The sequence below is a fragment of the Carlito syrichta genome, unplaced genomic scaffold (genome assembly GCF_000164805.1).
Source record: "Carlito syrichta isolate Samal-C Ts95f unplaced genomic scaffold, Tarsius_syrichta-2.0.1 Scaffold311632, whole genome shotgun sequence".
Taxonomy (NCBI): domain Eukaryota; kingdom Metazoa; phylum Chordata; class Mammalia; order Primates; family Tarsiidae; genus Carlito; species Carlito syrichta.
This window is the reverse complement of record NW_007255728.1, coordinates 5,554-17,657: the sequence shown is the minus strand read 5'-3', so window position 1 is coordinate 17,657 and position 12,104 is coordinate 5,554. Positions and strand designations below refer to the sequence as shown.

Here is a 12,104-nt window from a genome sequence, read left to right as displayed (position 1 = left end):
CTTAGTTTTATTCATTATAAGTTAAAAAATAGGATACACTTTTATTTCACAAGCATGTTTGAATTTTACACCTGGAGCCTTTACTAAGCAACTAAGTAATGCAGAAGGCCTTCATTTAGTTTTGGGGGGAAGTAGTATATGAATATGGCAAATGTTTCAATATAAAAAGATGGTAAAAAAGAGTTATGCTTGCAGTCCTCTACCAAGGATTAATAAAAATATGCCCTCTTCTTCTCTAGTACTATCTCCTTTACCTCTAAACATCTATATCTCAATCAGCGCTTGGGAACTGAAGGGACACTTGGCTTCTGTACATCCTTTTCTGAGAACCCGAATATTAGAAAGGATATTAGGATCTGGCAGATAGAACAGGATTAAAAAGCCTGATGCCAAATTAATATTTATACAAACCAAAACAAAAATTTTAAACTGCTGCCAATCTGCTAGATTTCTGAATTTTTTTCTTTAAAGTTTAATAGGACACCTTGCTCTAAGAAAGAGGAAAAAGGAAAGCCATGAATGATTGAAAGTCTAGGAAATATCCACTCAATAACATTTATTGAGCATATACAAACACAAGATTTATTCCAAAAGAACTGAGAGAGAGAGAAAAGAAACCAATGGGACAAGAAGGAACAAACTCAGAGGTTCCATTTCATGGGCAGCTAGAGCAATGAAAAAAAACACAAAGAATACTTAGAACCTACTATCCTAACTTTGCACCAATACTCCTTATGATCCTGGGCAAGTAGCTTTGAATTCCCTGAACTTCAGTTTCCTTACTGGTTACAGGATTGGATTATAATCATCTCTAAAGGCTTTCCTCTTCCAAAAAAAACTTTTTTTTTTGAGTTGGAGTCTCACTCTGTTGCCCAGACTGGAGTGCAGTGGCCGCTCCCGGCCACCGCAGCCTCGACCTGCTGGGCTCTGGCGATCCTTCCGCCTCAGCCTTCCGAGTAGCTGGAATTACAGGCATGCGCTACCATGCCCAACTGATTTTTTTATTTATTGTAGAGATGAGGTCTCGCTGCCCAGGCGGGTCTCGAACCCGTGGGCTCAGGCAATCCACTCACCTCAGCCTCCCAAAGGCACGGAATTACAGGCTGAGCCACCGAGCCCGGCACTCTTCCAAAATTTTATAACCTTAAGGAAAAAGAGATACAGAGCAATACTGCTAAGAGTATACTTGCAGAGAGAAGTTCATACCCATTTGGTTTACTACAGTAACTGAGGGAAAAAAGCAAAAATAGATTAAAAGCAAATGAATTCAACTGAACTATATAAAAATAATTAAAATGGTAAATATGAGCATTTTATTACTTTTAAAAAAAGAGTAAAAGAAATGGATTTGACAGAAAGTAGGCAGTCATTTGAATCAGGTAACCTTACAATAACTTTTGCCATGCTATTCTTTCTATTCTATGATCCTGGCAAAGAACAGACATCAAATAGGTGACTAAATACTGCAGTGAATCTCTCTTTGTGCTGCATGCTCAACAATAGTTAATGAAGTAGAAACATCATGGCCCGGGAACCAGACTAATGCTATAAAACAAAAAAGGTCCTTGAAAGTAGTCTGATAGGATAAACTATGTAATGATGTCTCCTAAACCCAGATCATTCTCCAAAATCCCCACACTGCATTTCCAACTGTTTATCCTTACCCACAAATTCTACATGTCCAAAACTCATTTTCTCATTCCACATTTCTCCAAACTGTTTGCCATTCCTGCATATACACTCTCTCCAATAGTGGCATTACTTATCTAATGAACTGAACAGACCAGAAATGGAATGGAGGGCTCTAAGTTCTCTTCTCCATGCTTGTCCTTCATCATAGCTTCCTGACACTGCATGAGAGGGAGAGGTAATGCTAACTTATTTGGTCAGAGCCTGAGGTATTGATGAGACCACGTTTTACTGGCAAGTGAAGTTCACTGTGTCCTACAGATCCATGTTCTGAACAACTTCTATTGTTTCCAAATCCAGGCAACAAAGGAGGGTCTACCACTTGAAGCCTTGCCTTCCTCTTCTCTCCTGGGTTCAATGTAATCTTAGACAGTTAGTGAACAAATCTCTGCGCCTCTGTTTCCTTATCTGTAAAATGGGAATGTGATAACAATAGGGTCTACTTCCTTGAGTAACTGTGAGAATTAAATGAGTTTCTACGTGTCAAGTGCTGATATAGTGTCTAGCTCCTAGAGAGCAGCAGTAACTATCAGGTAAGTGGTAAAGGGTCCCTGCATCTTCCATTTTTCCATGGTAAGCACTCCTGTTAGGGCCATGCAGCCTCCCCTATTTCTTGCTTTTCTGTGGTAAGTTGGTCTGGGCAGATTTGATCCAGGTAGATCTATCTTCTCTCTTCTTCTCTTCTCTTCTGACATATACCTCTTCCTGAGACAAGATGAAGTCAGACCATCCTAGATGGGAAGTAACTAGCCCATGTGGCTCAAGCTCCATTCTGCAAATCATTTTTACCAGGGAGTGCCTGTTCAGCTACTAATAAGGCAGTACCTTGTTTATCCATCCCACTCTTGTTCCCTGACGTGAACAGAAGTCGTGGCTGAGAACCTAGGAGCTGAAATAGGACTGGAGCTGAAAAACCCTATTCTGAACCCCTAAAACCAGAACCTCTTGGTCATCCTTGATCTGTCTCTCATTTGCCTGCAACACTGATAACATCATCGATAAATGTTTCTGATCCTACAGCTTCAACCTCTCTCTTCCTCTACTTTAGCATTACCTAAATCAGGGTTTTCACCTCTTATCTGCATTACTGCATCAGACTCCAAAGTGATCTGCCCAAAACCTGTTCCCCCTCCATGTCTTCTTTAACATTAGCTGGCAGGGCCATCTTTCTAAACCCTGTCATATTACTTCTTCCTCAACATTTTTCAGTGGTTTACCAGTGCCTACAACAGTGGGTCTCAACCTTGGCTGAACATCAGAATCACAGAGATTATATCAGAATCATTGAGGTGGGGCCGAGAAATGGGTGGTTTTTTATTTTAAAGATTCTAGCTGACTCTAATGTATAGCTAGGGCTGAGATCCACTTGTTTATTCCCTTAATAGAAAATAAAAAATTTAAAGTATAGTTATTACATACAATTTTTAAAGCAGGGTAAGTATATGCCCAGTAATTTCAAAATATTAATGAAAGTTCAAATGTGAACAACAGCTCTCAGGAAAGCTGATAGCAATTTACTTTGGAAAACACTCTTAAGTTCTAGGCAATTCAATCATTAGAAAAACATTGAAACTAAGGGAAGAAATAGAAGTACAAATATTAATGAAGAGATAAACACATGTAAATAAAGATTTGATGGTAGAGATGAATGAAAGATGACAAGATCTTAAAATATTTAAGAACTAGAGCACAGGTAATCAAGAAATGAGCAAAAAAACTACAGGTAAAGACAGAGTAAAGATATGGTTTGAATACCAGGTTGCAAGATGACTGAGAAATAATCCATAAAAGAAGGAGGCAGCTGGGCCACTAGATGAAAATAATACAGCCAGAAAGTTCTAGTTCCTATTCTAGCTTTGCCACTTATTTCTAGCAGTATATTCTTAGACAAGCTAATATTTAACATCACTATACCTTGTCTGTAAGCTGGGATAAAACCTATTATCATAGAGTAATTGGGAGAATTAAATGAGATAATATATATATATTCATATATGAAAGTGCTGAACATAGATTAAGCCCAACACATATTTGTTGAATGTTTCTTTTTAAAGTACTAAAGAGTAAAATCCAAAGGAGGGAGAAACTTCTAAAAACCTATCAAACGAATACTCAGAAGCCAAAAATCTTTGAATCTCTGTTGTGCCCATGTGATGGCGAACAGAACTTTGAGATTTCTTCAGTTTTCACAAGGCGACACTTGAAGTTAGCTCAATTCCATGAAGGTAATCCTTTAAAAGAATCATCCCAAAACAATAACTGCTAAACCTGCATTTAAAAGTACACACAGTGAGTCTTAATAACACTGAAATCAACCTTATATTAATTATCATTGCATCAAAACATTTCAGTAAACAAATAACTCTTTAGTCTCAAATCACTCTCAAATCAGTCTATTAACATTAATGATTGCATTTTTCTGAGCTATCTTAGCACATTTAAAAATCAAAAGCACCTAGGGTGGCTTGGGACATGTTTTTGCAAACATAATTTTAAAAGGTCAGCTGCTATTTATCCCAGGCCTACATTCAAGGGGTGGGGAAAGGCTGTGGACTAATTTCGTTATCAAAGAATCCTTTTCTGCACTCTGAATAAATATTCATGCATGCTACATTTCAGTTGCCATTGTTAAAACTAAGTAAACTCTTGAGCAATATCTTACAAGTCCTAAGTTAAGAGATGGGTATTTTGACCTTTTCTAAATATCCTGAATTTGGTGAACTGTGCTTTTATCTTTAAAAGGAACATTCATGCTGGGCTGAGTGGCTCAGCCTGTAATCCCGTGCTTTGGGAGGCTGAGGTGAGTGGATTGCCTCAGCCCGAGGGTTCGAGACCCGCCGGGGCAACTTGGCGAGACCTCATCTCTACAATAAATCAAAAAATTAGCTGGGCATGACAGTGCGTGTCTGTTCCAGCTACTTGGAAGGCTGAGGTGGAAGGATCGCCGGAGCCCAGCAGGTCGAGGCTGTGGTGGCCGGGAGCGGCCACTGCACTCCAGCCTGGGTCACAGAGTGAGACGCCAACTCAAAAAAAAAAAACATTCATTTTACTGGACATATTACATTTCATTAAAATGTACTGCTTTTGAGCCGGGTTCGGTGGCTCAGCCTGTAATCCCGCGCCTTTAGGAAGCTGAGGTTAGTGGATTGCCTGAGCCCATGGGTTCGAGACCCGCCTGGGCAGCGAGACCTCATCTCTACAACAAATCAAAAAATCAGCCGGGCGTGGTAGTGCGCACCTGTAATTCTGGCTACTCGGAAGGCTGAGGCGGAAGGATCGCCAGAGCCCAGCAGGTGGAGGCTGCGGTGGCCGGGAGCGGCCACTGCACTCCAGTCTGGGCGACAGAGTGAGACTCCAACTCAAAAAAAAAATGTACTGCTTTCTTTTCCTTGGTTCAGGGGCATAACTGGTACCTACAATTGTGCCTGTTAGCCAAGATTAGGTTTGTTCTGTGATTCACAAACGGCACCAGCAAGGTGGGTGCTTAGAGAGACACAGAGTAAGATTTTTCCTAAAGAGCCTCTATAAAAGGTATGGGAAGAAGGGGGTTAAAAATACACATGAGTATGAAAAAGGCTGCCTAAAGTAGTATAATTGCATTTTGAGTTGTAGAAGACTAAGAAAGAGCAATAGTGTCTGCCCAGTCCCCCTGAGGAGAAGGAAACCGGGTGATAGAAAACAGCAATGGCCGCCAAGTGAAGAGGCCTGAGCCCTGCTCTCAGCTCTGCCATTAACTGGCCTAGGGATGGTGGTTTCCATCATTGGGTTTGATGTTTTTAATCTATAAACTGAGGGTGATGGACCAGATGAGGATTTCCAAGTTCTTTCTAGCTCAAAACATCAACTAACTCGAAAGCAGCAGTTTCCTATCTTTTTTTCCAGTCCAGTACACTGGCAGTGACACTAAAGCCCCTGAAGTCTGTGTCAAAAATTCCTGCAGGGCTGAGTGGGTATGCAACTGAATATGTAAATCCTCAATACTTTGCACCAAGAACTCTGCCCCTGCATCCTCCACATCCACTGGAAAAGCATCAGGTCCCAGATCTCCAAATGAAAGATGCCACTCGTTACAGAAGACACAGCAAGCAGCTAGGCCTCATATGGACGAAGGGAAAAAGAAGCAGTGAGCATCTCTAAAAATGAACTAACCAAGTCTCTGAGAGAACCGACTGGCCCAAAGATACCCACCAGGTTGGTGTGACCGGTTTGGGTGAATACCAGGGCTCTTTACTCTGCAGCCACTGTTCTGCTCATTGCCCCATCAAGATCATGTACACAGAGACTTTTGTCAAGGTCTCTGCTTTCTGAAATGACCTTGTAAATACAATTCTCAAGTGGTCCTTAACTTTAATTTCAGTTGTCATGCAGAAAAACAAAATCGGGGGGATACCAAATGCCACTGAATTGCATAAGGGAAAAACAACCTGCCACAAGGGTACCCTAGGCCCTCCAATATAGGCAACACAGAAGGGGTAAAATACACACACACACACACACACACACACACACACATGTATATTTAAAGCAAGCTCCCTTGTTAAACCAACTCCCCATCATTCCCTTGGCTCATGAGTTCAGGTTCAGAGAGTTTCCTTACCATCCCAATGCAGAAAAGGACGAAGAGCAGCAGCCATGGAATATCTGTGCAGCTACGGTCCTCCAGTGGCTTCCATTCTCGCTTGGAACTCTAATTGGAAACAAAATAAGAGAGTGGTGAATGTTTAATTAAAATTAGAAAGGCACCAATACACTCTATATACCTAGATCTCCACTTTGCCAGACAAGTTTCTCCTGAACCTTTAAGACACAATTCAAGTATTCATCACCTTTTCTATGAAGTTTACACTAACTCCCCAGTCAATCCTCCACTGGTCCTAACCCCTCTTCCTGCCCCGGCACAGTACTGAGTTCACTGTTCTCTTGGTACCTCTAGCAGCGCATTTAGCATGCCCAACTGTCATTCTTATTTGTTACTCTGCGACCTGTCTCATTTCCCAGCATCTAGCATGATGCCTGAGGGTTCATAATATGTACTCAGTAAGGGCTTTTTTAAAAAGAAAAAACAAATGAACAAACTCTTCCAACTTCAATCATAGTACTAGCTTTTTGTGTGTGTGTCCATATGCTAGACTTAAAAAAAAATTAGAATGCACTTGCTATATGTTCCCTTCTAGGAATAATTTCCATCAAAATGAATTTCTATTCAGGAATAGATTCTTCTAAGTCAAAAAATTCAGTTTTTATAGACAGATCTGAGCAACTCCTAAAAAAATTCATGAAAATCCACAGATTTTCATTCTGCTCCTGGAAAATGTTGAAGAGTTTCTAGATCAAACACAGATATTCCCTCACTAAAAAACCAAAGGCATTTTAAAAGTTAATTTGCAAAGTATTGATTGGAATTCCAATTGCCTTTTTTCTTATTTCAATCATCTTAGGTTCTCAGGTCAGTTCACACATCCCTTTTAATCAGAATGTAACTGAAAGGACGCTCTTGAGCTTTCTAATGAACAAAACTCCTGAGTCTCACACCCTCTTCGGCAAATAGTAAGCAGAAAAGGGAGAGAGACGATATCCCAGGGAACGGTTCTTGCAACAAGAAGGTTGAGGCCTCCAGTGGATTCTATAGCAAGATCCAGGAAGCTATCAGGAAAAGGCTTGCCAATAGGAAAGGGAGATAGCAGTACTGGGCAGGAGATAAGAAAGCCCTCTAGTATAATTAGTATTTAGAGTATAATCAGGCTTAGTTCTCCCTTCCTCTAAAACAATCATTTTAAACTAAGTATCCTTTGCTAACCTGATAAAAACTATATATTCTTTTCAGGAAATGTAAGCATATATTCATAAAAGTTCAGGGAATTCAGATCCCAGGTTATGAAACTCAACTTTAAAACTGCTGCTGGCTGGGCGTGGTGGCTCATGCCTGTAATCCCAGCACTTTGGGAGGCAGAGGCAGGTAAAATGCTTGAGCCCAGGAGTACGAGATCAGCCTGAGCAACATAGCGAGACCTCATCTCTACAAAATAAAAACAAATAAAAAATTAGCCTGGATTGGTGGTGCATACTTGTAGTTCCACTACTCAGGATCCTGAGGTGGAAGGATCACCTGAACCCAGAAGGTGGAGGTTGGGGTGAGCCGTGATTGTCATGAACATGCCACTGTACTCTACCCTGGGCAAAAGAGTAAGAGACCCACTCAAAATCAAATAAAATAGCTTCCTATTGGCAATGAGGGCAGATAATTTGAGTTACAACCACTTCCTCCTAATCCCTAAAGTGTTAACCAAGCAAATGTCTTGTTACTGCCTTACACACACACACACACACACACACACACACACACCCCCAGTTAGCTTGTTCTCAAACACCCACACAGAAAACAAAAGAGCACTAGTTAGTCATGGGAAAAAACCCCAAGACTCTAACTAGCATTAAAAACCAAGAATGAGTAATCAGTTTTTTCCAGAGGAATACAGCACTGTGGCATAATAGATAAAGGACTCAGTCTCTCCCTGGCTGTCATTAGAGAGCTATATGACTTTAAATAAATCCCTTCATTTCTCTGGATGTCAGGAAGGAGTTAGTTTGGATTTCTTAGGTTCCCTCCAATGCTAAAAATCTGTGATCAGGAATGCACTTTGTGAAAACTTTTGTCATGACTAGAAAAAAACTGCAAAATAATCTGACATCATTCCCTGTGCTATTCAAATAAGAATGCCTGTATTGTGATCTGTACTTTGGAAGGCAGTTGTTCAGTGTGAATAAAGAATGTTTCTTTGTATTAAATAATTTGCCTTGAGTAATATTCATTACAGTAAAACTGCTTCCAAACACACTATTTGCACACCTTTTTGAAATTCATTACATTTAATTTATAAAGCAAAATCTACTTTAAAATGTTACATTTGTTTGTCTTAACAAATAGTGTGTATGAGGAAGGAAGAAAAGGGGAAGCCTGAGGTTGACTGAGTAGTTTATTTCTCCACAGAAATTTTCGTAGTATTTCTACCTTAGACCAACATACTAAAGCTTACATTTTCATCTATAACATAAAGAAAGAGGGATTTCACTCATGACCAGAAAAATACAAAGATTCAACATCTCAACAATTCAATTTATTGTGGGTCACTTCTGAGCCAAATACATAGAAAACCTTTCACTAGGAATGCAAAGTGGAGAGATGGTAGGAGTTAAACATAAAAATTGTGATATAGTCCAAAGAAGAGTGGAAGAGCAAGAGGATGAGGGTCATCCTCACTGGCTTCCCAGAAGGAATTGCTTACTCACTGGGCTGTTTTGAGGAGTAAATGTGAGCATCTGTCAACTAGTAAGCACACAATTCTTGGTTATTTTTACTATTCAGCAATACTCACTTTTCAGTTAACCTTATCTCTATTGTTAAAATATCCTTTTACCAGGTGGATCTTTCCACTACAAGGAATAAAAAGAATATCAGGCCAGGCTTGGTGGCTCAGCCTGTAATCTCAGCACTTGGGGAGGCAGAGGCAAGTGGATTGCCTGAGTCCATGGGTTCGAGACCCACCCGGGCAACTTGGCAAGACCGCGTCTCTACAATAAATAAAAATTAGCTGGGCGTGGTAGCGCGCTCCTATAGTTCCAGATACTTGGAAGGCTGAGGCAAAAGGATCGCCAGAGCCCAGCAGGGCAAGGCTGCAGTGGCCAGGAGGGTGCCATTGCACTCCAGTCTGGGCGACAGTGTGAGGCTCCAACTCAAAAAAAAAAAAAATAGTAAACTCTCTTTTTCCCCTATAATTACTAAAATTTTGACTTAATGGTGGTATATTTCATTTAAGCTACCATTTTTAATGCTATCACCTCTTGATTACTATTAACCAGACACTAGACCCAAAGTTTTACACACATTATGACTTCTACCTGCAAAAAAAAAGCTTAAATAGGTATCATTCCTATTTCACAGATGAGGCAACAGGCTCAAAAGTTAAATAATCAGCCCAAGGTTCCTCACATTTGTGCAATCAGGAGCTGAACCTAAGTCTGTGACTCCAAAGCCAATTCCAATAAAACTAGTATTCATTTGCACCAGCTGATAAAGAGCAGCAACCTCCAGTAGTATTTCCTCACATGGAAAAATTTGGGAACCAACTTGATAACTTAAAATCCTGTAGGTACACAGAAAGCAACTGAAACGTGATATGAACCTTGAAATTTATCAAGTGAGTCAGGAAGTCTAACAGTTGAAAAATTTTAATGATTCTTTAACAAACTTAACCAAGTGGAAACTGAACTTTAATGCTGTTTCTTCCAATTGAAATTCTACAAAGACCTAGCAAAAGTGGCGTGTTTTTCAAAAGCACTTTTTAAATGTGACTTTATTCCTTTCTAAGATTTTGCATGAGATTACTGCCATGCTGTCAATAAATGTTAGGTCTCTCCTCTTCACAGAATCTTACAATTTAGGAACCAAATAGGACTCAAGTAATTATATAGTCCAAACGTTTAACACATTTGCAATCAGCAAATTTTTCACTTTCCTAATGTTAAGAGCAGTTGAAAATTTTAAAAATCTGAAGCTGGGGCTGCTGCAAACTTTTGCCATTAAGCACAAATGAAATAGTCTTTTCTAAATTGTCACCTTTTTCCACAATACAGCTGAAAGTTGCAGGCATATCCAGTATTTGCCTTAGACATCACTCTGACTAGCATTCCATATGTTGTATTTTTATTTGGATTATAAACCAAAATATATTATATATATATTTATAATATGTATATATATATCTTCATTTACATTGCATCATTACATTACTATCTGTCTCACTATTACTATAAGTTCACTGGGTTCACCTTTGACCTTGGAAATCTCATCAACTTATATTTCTTCATTTTCCTTAACTATGGTGAATTATTTTTAATGTTGAAGTATGAAAGCCCTGAAATACCAAAATACAAGTATACAACACTAATCACAACAAAATGACGACCAACTTGCAATTTTTACCAACTATGTAAATCAATGCAACATTGCATAGTCAATGTTAGATAATTATCTCAATTAACTCTCCTTGCCTCACTATTCATTTTCAAGCAAAATAAAATAACACATACATATAACAATGTTGCAGCATTCAGAAACAAATTTTCAAAGACATAAATTCACATCAGTGGCAACCAGGAACAGAATTTGGTATGATGTAAATTCACATCAGTAATCGTGAATGAGTTAATAAAAAGTGATGGAGTCTCAGACAAGAGAAGGGACTTGCCCAAGGGTACACATTGATAATATCCATGACTGCATTTAATTTTTAAAACAATTCTGTTAGTTATTATTTATTCCCAACTTGTCTATTTTATAAAAGAGGAAACCAAAAGTCAAAGAAATTAAGTGGAAAATCTATCATAAACCTCAAAGTCTAGCAAATAAATAGAAACTGTAAGAGAATTAAAGAAATATGTTATGAAAAAACAAACAAGCAAACATGGTTACACAGATGAAGAACACGTCTGTCAGTGTGCTAAACAACGGCAGGAAAAAAATCAGCAAACTCAAAGACAGGTTAACAGAAATTATCCAAACTGAAACACAAAGAAAAAAGAGTGAAAATTTAAAACCAGAATGGAGCAACCAAAGCTGTAGGACAATATCAAATGATCTAACATATGTGTAATTGGAATCCAAGAACAAGACAAAAGGGGCAGAGGAAATATTTGAAGAAATAATGATCGAAGTTTTTCCAAACATAATGAAAGACATGAAAGCACAGATTCAAGAAGTTCAGAGAATCCCAAGCAGGATCAATACAACACATACACACACACACACACACACTGCTACGCATACTATATTCAAATTGTTGAAAACCAGATACAAACAAAACCTTTTTTTAAATTTTAAAGATGTAGGGTACAATTCAGGGTTAAGTAAACAAACGTTCATTACAGAGATACCCTTGTTGATAAGGTGTCTCACCCCTCTCAGCAAAATCCCACTACTGCCAATCGCACACCCTCCCCCACCGGCAATTTCCCACTACTGACAATCATTTTCTTACAGTATTACAATAACTGTTCAAGGTCCACTTATGAGTAAGAACATGAGATACTCAGTTCTTTGTTTCTGTAATAGATCACTCAGTATTACAGACTCTAAGTTCATCCAAGTTGCTGTGAAGTTCATAATTTTGCCCTTCTTTATGGGTGTGTTATATTCCATCATGTATATGTACCACATTTTTTTCATCCAGTCTTCATTCAATAGGCAGCACAGTTGGTTCCATGTTTTTGCTATCATGAACAATGCTGCAATAAACATGTGTGCAGATATCTTTTTCATAGAGTGATTTGAGTTCCTACAGGTACATTCCCAGTAGGAGGATTCCAGGGTCATAAGGAAAGTCAATTTTTAGACCTTTTAGGAATCTCCACACTGTTTT

At 39.0% G+C, this 12,104-nt stretch overlaps 1 protein-coding gene across 1 annotated transcript in view; it reads right to left on the bottom strand.

The window, feature by feature from the left end:
• Positions 1 to 11,473, bottom strand: part of SLC44A1 (solute carrier family 44 member 1) — a 97,977-nt gene extending 86,504 nt beyond the window's left edge. The window contains exons 1-2 of the mRNA XM_008068896.2: positions 11,330 to 11,473; positions 6,287 to 6,376 (exon numbers count right to left, since the gene is read on the bottom strand). Coding sequence (XP_008067087.2) covers positions 6,287 to 6,376; positions 11,330 to 11,425 — 186 coding nt within the window. The 5' untranslated portion in view covers positions 11,426 to 11,473. The remainder of the gene's footprint in view (positions 1 to 6,286; positions 6,377 to 11,329) is intronic.
• Between the last annotated feature and the right edge of the window lie 631 nt (positions 11,474 to 12,104).